We start from the raw sequence: 13,275 nt of genomic DNA on the forward strand, positions 1-13,275 counted from the left end.
GAAAGCCGCCTGCTCCAACACCGCAGTAAGGCTGTGTTCCCTTCGAGAAGCCCTCGTGTGTTATTGTCTGAAGCGTTTACCGTGCCAATTTACAGGCCAAACTGAACTGCGACGATGACGGGAATTCTGCAAAGACGTTCGCTCTGAAATGGTCGGAGCTACGCATTTACTCATAAGCTGGCGGTATCAACTTAAATTTTTTTAAACTGTAGTCATTACCGAGTCATATGTCTTCTCCAAGGCAGGAAAGGCCTAGAGGGAATAATAACCGCATCTGTCTCCGCCTTCGAGATTCATACATTATTGACGGTGCCTTCCTGACAGGGAACATCTGGATGAAAGCGAACAATTAGGCGTGGAGCTAGATTCGCCGCTACTTCCCTGTAGGTCTGGCTTCTCTTTAACCGAGTCCTCCACGTGCAGACATGTGATTGGCTCTTACTCTTGAGTGACACACCCAGCTTCAGGCTCTCATGTATGGAGCTGCCAGGGCAGTTTCTGTCTGCTCCGTGGGTCACCATGGGCTTAGTTACCTGGGTGATGAGCACATACCCATCTCTTCTATTAGGCTTTAAGGACAGACGAGATTCGAGCTGCCATACTGGGTTAGATCCATGGTCCATCGAATTTGGAGCTTGGTTTCTGCTAGGGGTGCTTGGTCATGGAGTTCCTGGTAGAATCTACTTCCAAAGGCACAGTGCTCAACGCCTCATTTCTTTCCATAGTCAACTCTGATGTTAACTCCTTCTGTTTTCACTTATTAGAAACTTATTTGAACCCAGAATAAACAAAAGTAAACATATTTCTTACTGCAGTTTTCCCCCTAAGTCTTTAATATGCGTAGTGAATCCCTATGCATAGAGGAATCTGGTTTGCAATATTTTGCTGAATTAGATGACCATGGAGCCTTCCCAGTCCTCAAGGATTTCAAATCCTTTTCCTTGGTAGTAATTCATAGCTTGAAGTTCATCATCATATAAGTACCATTTAAATGCTTGTGTCCTAAATGTACTATTTTATTCTTGCTTACCCTGAAGGTTATCTGTCGCTTTCATGCTGACTTACACAATCTTAGAAGAGTTTTAGAAACTTATCCCAATTGATTTAATATTTTTCACATCAGAAGAATTTGGAGAAATATCCAAATGCATAAATTTCATGGTGTACTCCCTCTCTCAGATGAGTTATAAAATTTGAAAATAAAATTAGCACTAACCTGGGTCCCCAGTGAATCCTATTATTTATATATTTCCCTCAGAGAAGGATTAATTTATTCCCAGTTTTGTTCCTTGAAATTAAATCTATTTACTTCCTGACCCATAATAAATTTTTACACAATCCCAGGGTTACTTATTAATAGTCCTTGGAAAGAATCTAGCAAAGAGTCTGTAAAAATTCACATAAATCTATTCATTGCACCCTTTAAAAAAATAATCTTTTAGGGTGAAAATCTGGCAGGCTAATCAGACAAGATTTTCTCTAATAAAAAAAAAAGTTGTTTTCCCTATAACTCTCAGCCATCTTTTAATATAAACCCCAATAACTTGTCTGTCACTGGACCATGATTGCAATGGTCTCTTCTGAAACCAGGGAACCGTCAATCAAATTTTCACTCCTTCTCTATCTCTCTATATTATCCCTGGTAAGACATAAACCAAAAACCAATTTTATTTTAAATGAAACTAAGGATTCATGAAAGAATGCTGATTTTAGAGGAACTTTCAAGCCTTGCTGGCCAAGGCAGCCTAATATCCACACAAATAAAGATGGTGCCACCCAAAGCTTTTTGAATATTAATGACACAGACCCAGGAAGTGAAAGACTTAGGCTGCCAGGGGCTGAAGGGAAAAGCCTCAGAATTCAAGGGAAAACAAATCTTTATTTCAAGAATATACACTGAAGTGGGACTTCCCTGGCAGTCCAGTAGTTAAGACTCCACACTCCCGATCCAGGGGGCATGGGTTCGATCCCTGGTCAAGGAACTAAGAATCCTGTTTGTTGCATGGTGCAGCAAAATAATGATAATAATAAACTCTGAGGTTTGATAATAAAAGTTCAAAAACAACTTACAAATTAAGAAAGGACTGGAGATTATATTGATATTTCAAAGTTATTTCTGGGAAAACTGAGTCAGGTACCCTCATCCGAGTGGACTTAGGGCTCCTTGTGGGTTCCTGAGCTTCTCTCTTCCATCTCCTCCACCCCAGGCCCTTGGTGAGCCTCCTTCCCATCTCTGTGTCTCTGTGATCTGCTTTCTCTATTTCTGCATGTGTAGGCCTGAGACCCTTTAAAGAGAGAGCCAACAATTGGCTGCATCCTCTTATACAGTTGTTCTTTGCTGAAACTCTTTCCCTTTCATTTCCTTTTTATCTTAGTTGTAAAACATCCTTAGGTAGAAAGCTTCCTGGTTCTATGATTCCCCATCCGTCCATCCATCCATCCATCCTTCCATCCTGCAAATCATTATTGTGTGCCCATCTTGTGCTTCATGCTATACAATGAACAATAAAGGAGAAAAATAAGTAAAATATATGGAATGTTAGCTGGTGATAGTACTACAGAGAAAAGTAAAACTGGGAAGGGAGTGGGGGGTTCTGGGGCCCAACCCTTGCAAGCCTGGGAAGGATACAGGTTGAGAAGGTCAGACAAGGGACCAAGAGGAAGATTGGAACCACCAGTGTGTTCCACTTTGGCTCTAACCAGAATCCTGCCAGGGAACTTGTGAAGCATACAGAATTCTCAGTCACCCTAGAAATCCTCATTCTTCAGGTTCTGGGGTGTGGTGTGCTGTGCTAAGTCACTCAATCATGTCCCACTCTTTGCAACCCTATGGACTGTAGCCCACCAGTCTCCTCTGTCCGTGGGGTTCTCCAGGCAAGAATACCGGAGTGGGTTGCTATTTCCTATTCCAGGGGATATTCCTGACCCAGGGATCAAATACGAATCTTTTGCATCTCCTGCATTGGCAGGTGGGTTCTTTACCACTAGCACCACCTGGGAAGCCCATACATTTTTATTTCTTTATTTATTTGACTGCCCTGAGTCTTCATTGCCAGTGTAGGACCTCTTTAGTTGCAGCATATAAAGTCTAGTTCCCTGACCAGGGATTGAACCTGGGCCCACTGCCCTGGGAGCATGGAGTCTCCCGAAGAGAAGTCCTTGGAATTAACTGTTTTAAACAAGGATATTAGGTAATTTTTATACAGCCCCTCGTCACACAGGGCTTGAGAACCAGTGTTTAGAAAGCAGAAGCCAACGAGAGGTTAAAGTCCAGGGTCATCCAGAAACCTTGAGGGTCATGGAAGCTGGGAAAGGAGGCAGTCAGGACACTGATATCTGGCAGCCAGCTCTCCCTTTTTCTCTCCTTCACCTATCTTCCATAGGATAGAAGAGCCTCCATCTGTCTACACCTTGGTATAGATTAACACTCCTTGCTCAGAGCTCCAAACTCTGCTCTTCATATGCAGAGAGAGCTGCTTTGGGAATTAGGATAACTTCACTCCCTACAAAACTCCCAGTTCCAAGATGGCACCTGCCACCTACTTCTGAAGCAAGGATTCAGTGGGGGAGAGAAAATCCAGGACACGGTTTATGGAGCATGAAGCATGCAGACATTGGTTTAACATTCAAAAACTATTATCTTGTCACGTGCTTATTAGTCCTTGTGTTTCTTTCTGTTTAAGCAGCATTTAACACCTTTGGCTGCTTCTTCCTCCTAGAAAAACATTTTCCCATCCACATTCTCCTAGACTTCAATGTCAAGCTGTTCTTCCCAAGTCATCTTTGTATTAATAGATCTCTCCTCTGCCCCTCACTTATGTATGGTTCTCCCTGCGACTCTCTTCTCATTCTCTGTATACTCCTGGGGTGACTTCACCCATGTCTGGGTTTTCTTTCTTTTTAAAAATTGAAATATAGTTGACATACAATATTATGTTACTTTCAGGCATACTACAAGCTGATATGACATTTGCATTCACTATGAAATGATGACTATCCTACGTCTAGTAACCATCAGTCCTCATATGAAGTTATTACAGTATTATTGATCATATTCCTTACACTATATATTTACATCCCCATGGCCCATCTTTCCTACCTTTCTCTCCTGAGCTGAAGATGTGCTGCCAACTTCTGCCTTAGATGTGACCCAGAAACCTTAAAGTCACCAGATCTAAACTCTCCACAGGTGGGGACAAAGGTGACTCCCTCTGCCCAGGAACAGCATCCCTTTGATTGAAACCCAAGAACCTAAACTGAACTGTATTGAGTAGAAAGATGATTTCCAATGGAGCTTTATGTTTACTTGCACAATATGTTAAACAATTAGGTGGATCTGAAGCAAAACCTAGGGATTCTATGAAATTTCTTCCCCCTTTCTCTTTCCTCCACTCTCCTCGCCCTCCCTCTTATTTCTTACCAGCCCCTTTCTCCTAGACGTCTTAGTGCTATGAACCTCTTAGAGGAACTCTGTTTTCTGCAGCTAATTCAGGCACTAAGAATTTGATTTCTGAACCAAAAGGAGAAAATGCGTTGGATCCCAGGAGCACTAAATTTGTTTGGGCAATGACACTGTATCAGTTTCTAGAGTGTGCCCTGTAAAATGTTAAAGAAATTACAAGAAAAGATAAGGGTCTTATCTTTTCTTTTATATGGACCATTTTTAAAAGTCTTCATTGAATTTGTTACCATATTGCTTCTGTTTTATGTTTTGGTTTTTTGGCCCCAAGGCATATGAGATCTTAGCTCCCCAACCAGGGATTGAACCCACACCCTCTGCATTGGAAGTTGAAGCCTTAACCACTGGACCACCAAAGAAGTCCCTTTTTTCTTTTGTTCCTTCAAAAAAACAGGGCACAAAACTGTCAAAAACAAACAAAATCTTTCTTTCTTACTTAAAAAAAAAGAAAAATCAGGTACCCTTCATCAATTTCTTCTTTTTAACGAATGATGAGATTCTTTCTGCATCTACAGCACTATCAAGTCTTTGTTTACTCTCGAATAAGGAAGTGTGCTGCAGCCTGTTTGAGCTCCTGATGTGGGCCACAGTTTACCTGTCTCCGCCCCTCCCTCCCCCCCTTTTGGTTAACTCAACATTTTAGTGACCAGGTGTAATAAAGGTGATCCAGATAATGCTTTACAGCTTTTAAAAGAAGCAGGCCCTTCTTTCAAACTAATTCTCACATGAAACCTCAGTCTGTAACACTGCTGGCTGTGGATCAGGGCTCTGGACTCCAGCTATAGAAGGACAATCCCCTTCTCATATTTCCTTGTGGGGAATTTCTCTACCAGCGGTGGTTCCCAACTCCAGCTTTACATCAGAATTGCCTGGGGAGCTGTAAAGTCCCCTCAAAACCAGGCTGCATTCCAAACCAAACCAATTTCATCTCCATGTGGGGCCCAGACAGCAACAGTTTGCAGAGGTCCCCAGGTGACACGACTACATACCCACTCCGGCTCTACATGCCCTCCCGTATCAGGCCCTGATGCGGAAAGGGGGCACTGAGCATGCACAGGCCTGCTCTTGCGCCATGCAGTCCACGCACTCCTGCCGGGTTAGGCTGCTCTTGCCCCCTAACAGTGAAGCATTAGCAAGCCCACACCCTGAAGGCAGAGTTTCTCAAACAGCTTTACTAGAGAGAAAGGAGGTTTCTGTCTGAAACAAGGGGGAACCCTTAGAGTGTTGTCTGGCACATGGTAAGAAATGTTTGAGCTTTGAAGCGAAAGTGAAAGTGTTAGTTGCTCTGACGTGTCCGACTCTTTGCAACGCTATGGACTATAGCCTGCCAGTCTCCTCTGCCTAGGGACTTCTCCAGGCAAGATACTGGAGTAGGTTGCCATTATCTTTCTCCAGTGGATGTGAGCTTCCGTTGGCATTCAGTCGTTCAGTCGTGTCCAATTCTTTGCAACCCTGTGGACTGCCTCACGCCAGGCTTCCCTGTCCTTCACCATCTCCTGGAGCTTGCTCAAACGCATGTCCATTGAGTTGGTGAGGCCATCCAACCATCTCATACTCTCTCATCCCCTTCTTTTCCTGCCTTCAATCTTTCCCAGCATCACGGTCTTTTCCAATGAGTCAGCTCTTCACATCAGGTAGCCAAAGTATTGGAGCTTCAGTTTCAGCATCAGTCCTTCCAATAAATATTCAGAGTTGATTCCTTTAGGATTGACTGGTTTGATCTCCTTGCAGTCCAAGGAACACTCAAGAGTCTACTCCAACACCACAGTTTGAAAGCATCAATTCCTCACTGATCAGCCTCTTTTATGGTCCAACTCTCACATCCATACATGACTACTGGAAAGACCATAGCAGCCCCTTAGCCATTTCTCTTCGGTGCTCAAGGACTCAGTCCTGAGCTGTTGCAGAATTCAGAACAGACATCGAAGTCAGACCAGCAGTTGAGGTGCCGTTAGTGAGGATCAAGTGAGAGAACTCGGCCAGGAAGCAGGACAAACAGTAGGTTTTATTTGTACAACTGGTAGGGAAGGGTGGATCCCTGGCTGGGGGAAGGAGGGAGCCCCGGGTTTAATGTCATCTTGTAAGTGAGACTCTTCCCTCTGACTTGGCCATGAAGATTAGCCTGGGTGTGCCTGCCTGCCCGGAGGTCTGCCAAGGCCATTCTCATACCCCTCCCTAATAATCCATGGCCATTTCTTCCCTATTTCGGACTTGACTCAAAGCTCCCATTTGTTTCAGAATGTTCTTTAGTTCCTTACTATGTAAAGACTGAAGACAGGAGGAGAAGGGGACAACAGAGGATGAGATGGTTGATGGCATCGTCAACTCAAAGGACATGAGTTTGAGCTAACTCTGAGAAATGGTGAAGGACAGGGAAGCCTGGTGAGCTGCAGTCCATGGGGTCGCAAAGAGTCAGACACGACTGAGATACTGAATAACAACAACATGTAAACTGTTCAGAAGCATCCACATCACCAGGGAGCTTGTTAGAGATGCAGAATCTCAGGGCCCACCCCAGACCTACTGAATCAGAATCTTCATTTTAACAAGATCTCCAGGTGACCTGTTATACAGGAAAGTCTGGGGAGAGCCCCTCCAGTTTTCTCCTAGGTGCCCTCAAAGTACCCTGGCCAGAGTTTGGGATTCAGCAGGAAAGTCCCATGTGTGTGCTGACTCACTACATATTCATGGCAACTGGGGCTGTGATAGGTTGGAGAAAGGAAAGACTCTCCAGGACAGTTTCATGTGCTTTCTGGATAACAGGATTGAAGGGCACAGTGGGCAGGACATTGGACAAGTGACGCAAAGTGAACCCCCTCCCCTCACAATCTGGAGAGAGGAAACCTGCTCCTTACAGAAGACACTCTGCATTTCTTGTGTCTTACCTCACTCAGTTTTTCAGGACTGAAAGCAGTAGTCAGGACACTTCTGACCTCTTCCCACCTTTTGTCACGTAAGAACAGGACACTGTCGGCCACTGGTTTGGGCTCCAAACCCGTTGCCTTTTGGAAAGAGACAAGCAGAGAATTAGGATGCCAGGACACCCAAGCCAGCTCGGTGGCCACAGAGTCCACGATAAACACTCTGGTTAAAGTTACCTGTGACCAACAATTAGATTTCTTTTGCAAGGGTATGAGGAATATAAAGGCTCATGGACAGTGATCTCAGGATCCATGGCTGAGTCCCCCTGGGAGCAGACGGGGAGGCTGCTCTGGCCCAGTTCTACCTCGTTACTCTGTGGTCATCACCATAGACAACTCGGGGGCTTCTGTGTGTTCTTTAGCCCCTTGCTGAGTGAACGTTCCCTGAAGACCCAGCAGCAGGCTTCTTGGAGGTGGGCTGGTCTTTTCTGGGATTGAGTGTCATGTCTGAACTATGTGGCAGGGGGTTTTGTGTGGCTGGATTGGTTAGGTTGGGCCAGATGTCTGGTCCTTGGAATATGGGTGGGATGGGGGAGGAGAGGGGAGGGGAAGAAAGAGAGTCCTTAAGAAGCATGCATCAACAGAGCTGATTCCAAGAGAACGCCTGTCACTATGTTTGTGTGTGTTTTCACTCATTCATTCATTCATTTTTCTCATTCAGCAAATGTTTGTTGAATGTCTATATGAGAAGTTGCCTATACAGTGCTAAATAAAGAAGACATTGCATTGACTCTCACCGAGTTGGTAATCTAGTGGGGAAGCAGATGGCTCCTAAACTGACAAATAGCTATCATTATAGTTCAGAGGAAAGTGTGTGTTACAAAGGGAGTGCTGTCCTTATTTGCTCAGTCATGTCCAACTCTTTGTGACCCCATGGACTGTAGCCCTCCAGGCCCTGCTGTCCATGGGGTTTCTCCAGGCAAGAATACTGGACTGGGTTGCCATGCCCTCCTCCAGGGGATCTTCCCAATCCAGGGATTGAACTCAGGTATCCCATATTGCAGGCAGATTCTTTACCATCTGTTCACGAGGGAAGCCCAAGAATACCGGAGTGGGTAGCCTATCCCTTCTCCAGGGAGCTTCCTGACCCAGGAATTGAACCAGGGTCTCCTGCATTGCAGGCAGATTCTTTACCAGCTGAGCTACCAGGGAAGCCCGTTATGAAGGAAGTGGAGGGTGGGCAACAAGGTGAGAAAATGATAGGAGATTAAATGGCCAGGAAGGCTTCTCTGAGGAGGAGATAGTCCAGGTGAATTTGGAAGCATGTGAAGAATGAGGTCTTCTCGTCCCTTCTTTTTTTTTTTAATATTTAATTTATTTGGCTGCATCCAGTCTTAGTTGCAGTGCATGAGTTCTCTAGTTGTGGCGTGCTGCCTTAGTTGCTCCATAGCATATGGGATCTTAGTTCCCCGATCAGGGATCAAACCCACATCCCTTGCATTGCACAGTGGATTCTTAACCACTGGACCACCAGGGAAATCTCTTCTCATCATCCCTTCTTCCCAGGTCATTTTCTTCCTTCCTAAAACCAGCTACTCTGACCAAGTGGTCAAAACTGGGGGGCCTCCACAGCTGTTCAGAGCACCCCTAGCCCTAGGACTGCTGGGTGAGGGGAAGTAGGGGGACTGGAGGACCAAGCTTTCTTCAGAACCACACATGTGATGTATGGTTTTGCTATTTCTTTTCACTATTTTAATTATAGTTGAAACATGAAGCCAGCCACCATAACTCAAAAGCCTTGTAAGAACTCCTGTTTAAAAGAAAATTATAATTTTCTGATAAAATATGAACACTCAAAATAAGCTATAAAACATAACTGTAAAGTATCTGGAGGGACTTAATTATATGTTATTAAATAGAACCAAGTTGCTGGGATATTTTTCTGCAGAGGAATACCTCTCTATATTTAGAATAAAATTCTTTAGGAGTACTGTGGTCACTATACAGAATTGTGGTTTTATGGAATTTTTAGAACATAACCCATTTGTTTAGGTTCCAGAGTCAAAGGAGAAAATCGTACATTATGTTTATTTGTATGTTGGCAAATGCCAGCCCTGTGCTATGCTACATGTAATAAAGCATTTCACTCCAAGGAAAGATGGGTGGTGGTTTATAGGGTTCTGATGAAACAGAATAAATTGGAGATGAGCCAAGGTTGATTGGATTTCATGTCTGTCCTTCAGACCTAAGGATAGTCTCCATGAAAATTTTTATCTTGCACTTAGAGGAGAAATCCAGTCCCTGTGTAATATGTCAGCATTGGTCTCCCTTAACGGCCTGCCAAGACAATACTGTCCCCTGGGCCTACAGTTTCTATTAGAATTCTTCCTTCCTTGATGGAGGATTTCAGGGGCACTGATTAGAGTAATGGTTTCATTTCTAGATATGATACTGGAAGAGGGAAATCAGCCAATTGGTCATTCCAGAAGAGTGGTTGGATGCTGAGGGGACAAGCTAACAGATCTGGGAATGAATAGCCAGAAAGAAAAGGCTTGGGAGATCAGATCATGGTCCTTAATCTGTTCTCAAAAGCTGTTTCTTGAATGCATGTTACATGGAGGAGGAAACTTGGCTTGTTTTTTGACCGTGGGTGGTAGAACTGGGGTCAATAGTGGGAGCTGTGGGGAAAATTCCAGCTCACCTAAAGAACTTCCCAATAAAGTCAGAAGGTTCCAAGATAAAAATAACCTGCCTTGAGTGGTGAGCCCCTGTCACTGGAGACTGTATCCTACTTCTTGGAAATTCTGCATGGGAGGTTTGAGTGGCCTGGGTGGAACGGGGAGTATAAATGACTTTTAAGAACTCTCTCAACTCTGAGGACTTAACCTCCAGATGACCACACCAGATATATATATAGTTTAAAGGTATACACGTATCCATTCTCCCCCAAACTCCCCTCCCACCCAGGCTGCCACATGACCTTGAGCAGAGTTCCTGGTGCTATATAGTAGGTCCTTGTTGGTTATCCATTTAAAATATGGGCTTCCCTGCTGGCTCAGGCAGTAAAGAGTCTGCCTGCAATGCAGGAAACTTGGGTTTGATCCCTGGGTTGGGAAGATCCCCTGGAGGAGGAAATGGCAACCCACTCTAGTATTCTTGCCTGGAAAATCCCATGGATGGAGGAGCCTGACAGGCTACAGTCCACAGGGTCACACCCGGGTGGAGGGAGGTGTCTAAATGACTTTTAAGAACTTTCTCAACCTCAAAGACTTAATTAACCTCCTGATGACCACACCAGGTATAGTTTAAACATATACATGTATCCATTCTCTCCCAAACTCCCCTCCCATCCAGGCTGCCACATGACATTGAGCAGAGTTCCAGGTGCTTGTTGGTTATCCATCTAAAATACAGCAGTGTGTACACGACCTTCCCAAACTCCCTAACTATCCCTTCCTCCCATCCTTCCCCCCTGAGAACCATAAGTTCCTTCTCTAAACCACTACAGCTATTTTAAAATTAGTTTGTTTCAAAGTGAAAGTTGCTCAGTTGCCTCTGACTCTGCAACCCCATGGACTATAGCCCACCAGGCTCCTCTGTCCATGGGATTCTCCAGACAACAATACTGGAGTGGGTAGCCATTCCCTTCTGCAGGGGATCTTCCCCACCCAGGGATAGAACCTGGCTCTCCTTCACTGCAGGCAGATTCTTTACTGTCTGAGACACCAGGGAAGCCAGTTTGTTTGTTTACACACACACACACACACACACACACACACACACGCATATATAATACAGGTATTTTTTAGTTGTGGCAAAATACACATAATGTAACATTTACCATCTTAACCATTTCTAAGTGGACAGTTCGGTGGTATTAAGGACATTCACATTACTGTGCAACCATCACCCCATCCATCCCCAGAACTTCATCCTGTATAACTGAAACTCCACACCCCTGTCACAATAACTCCCCATCTATCCCCCTCCCCCAGCCCCATCTACACATAATAACTGATTAGATGTACTGAGCGAGGCCTTTGAAAGGTATGGGGGGGCTTGCCCTGCAGAAATGAGACTGGTAAAACTGATGGGGCCAGACTGTGAGTGCTGAGGCAGGAAGGGAAGACCTGGCTGAGGAAGGGAGGTCCAGGGAACCAGGCTCCACTCAGACTCTGGTCAGGGGCTTCCAAACTGCAGGCCATAACCGGTCACGAATGAATTTTGTGGATGGCAACCAGCATTGAAAAGAAGAAAGAGAGAAACAAGGAATGGGGCAGAGTAGAAAATATTAGAGGGGCATTTTGTGAAGTGAAGGAAAGGTTTTTTGTTGTCAAAGTTTTGTTCAAGATGGGGATATATTTATGGGTGTGTCTTCGGGAATGTTGGAGAGAGTATGTGAGTGTGTGTATGTGAGAGAGAAAGCGTTATGTGTTGTGTACTGATGTGAAATACATTTCCTACTGGAGGTCACAGTCAAAAACATTTGAAAACCCTACTCTAACCCAAACCTGAGAGACATCCTCACCCTCAGCTGAAATCATGTCAGTCATCATGCTACCAAGCTGTGCACATTTACTGAGCACCTACTATTAGTATGTGCCAGTGCCGTGGAGGCTCTGAAACTGTTGAGTCAAAGAATGGAACGCTTTGTCCTCAAGGAGCTCACAGCTGGTTTGGAGGTGGAGATGGGGTGGTTTGTGACCGATACTGTGGATCTCACAAGACTCAAAGTGCTTTTCACATTATTTCATTACTTTGGGGATAGTTCTCCAACAGTTAGGAAACTGTCCTGACGAGCAGCCTGGTTCAGCCGTGGCCTCATGGCTCCCTTGCTAAATTTCCCTCAGACAGTGGAAAGTGTTTGTCTTTTCAATTCAGATCTTTTTTAAAACCATTTTTGTGGCTGCCCTGGGTCTCCACTGGGTGTGTGGACTTTCTCTCTGTGTGGAGCTTGGGCTCCAGAGCACATGGGCCCAGTAGTTGCGGTGCCTGGGCTTAGTTGCCCCTAGGCATGTGGAATCCTAGTTCCCCGACCAGAGATCAAACCCGGGTTCCCTGCATTGGAAGGCAGATTCTTAACCACTGGACCACCACGGAAGCCCCTCAATTAAGAACTCTTTAAAATAGAGTCTAACTCAGACCAACTAAGCATAAACTTTAAACACTGAAGAATCAAACAATCCTGAGGAGCAGTTTTTCAAGCCGATTCCCCTGCATGCTGTGCTCACATGAAGCGAAGAAGCATGCATAGGGTGGTTTATCACGGGCCAAACCAGTGTTTCTCCACTGGCCCAGTGGAGCCATGTAAGAACCGTCAGCATCTTCCCAGAGTGCTGCAAGATGCATGCAATGTACATTTGCTGTAAATGGGCACACGTGTTACCATGAAAAAGGCATAATGGGATATAAAGCCATAGCCAAAAATAGTTTTCTTGTGTCCTAGAACATGCCAGAGAGTTGACGCAAGGCCTGTATCAGCTCTGTGATATCCTGGCAGGGCAGTCCACAGTTCTCCCACGACCACACAGAGCTGCAGGCAGCAGGTAAACAGAGCGAGGTGATTTAAACACTCAAGAGATGCTGTCCTACTTCAGTGGTCAGGCCGGAGTGTTGCTGATTTGCTTGGTGTTAAGTATGTCAAGGAGGCTGCAGAAATATTGCTATCAGAAAGGATGCCATGATCACAGAAAGGCCAGGTCCGTGGTTACAGTCTTCCTCACACAACATTGCACAGATAAGGAAGCAGAGGGTTACTGGCCCTCTCTCTCCTACCCCCAGGTGTGTGAAACACTGCGCCAGGCCCCTCAGTCTATTACAGTCAATGAAAACCCTAGGATTCTGTCACCTGGGGAACGCACAGTCCTAGGCGTGAGAACATACACTATTTTCAACCTGTGACTACCGCTATCTGGCTGTACAAAGACTGAGCAACTGAGCCAGCTGAGCAGGGCT

The 13,275-nt window shown here is 45.1% G+C and overlaps 1 protein-coding gene across 4 annotated transcripts in view; it reads right to left on the reverse strand.

The window, feature by feature from the left end:
* TBXAS1 (thromboxane A synthase 1) overlaps positions 1 to 13,275 on the reverse strand; it is a 163,503-nt gene that overhangs the window by 72,398 nt on the left and 77,830 nt on the right. For all 4 annotated transcript variants that reach the window (XM_070464989.1, XM_070464998.1, XM_020899413.2 and 1 more), the window contains one exon: positions 7,345 to 7,461. In XM_070464989.1, coding sequence (XP_070321090.1) covers positions 7,345 to 7,461 — 117 coding nt within the window. The remainder of the gene's footprint in view (positions 1 to 7,344; positions 7,462 to 13,275) is intronic.

The sequence above is a fragment of the Odocoileus virginianus genome, chromosome 1 (assembly GCF_023699985.2).
Source record: "Odocoileus virginianus isolate 20LAN1187 ecotype Illinois chromosome 1, Ovbor_1.2, whole genome shotgun sequence".
NCBI classification, from domain to species: Eukaryota; Metazoa; Chordata; class Mammalia; order Artiodactyla; family Cervidae; genus Odocoileus; species Odocoileus virginianus.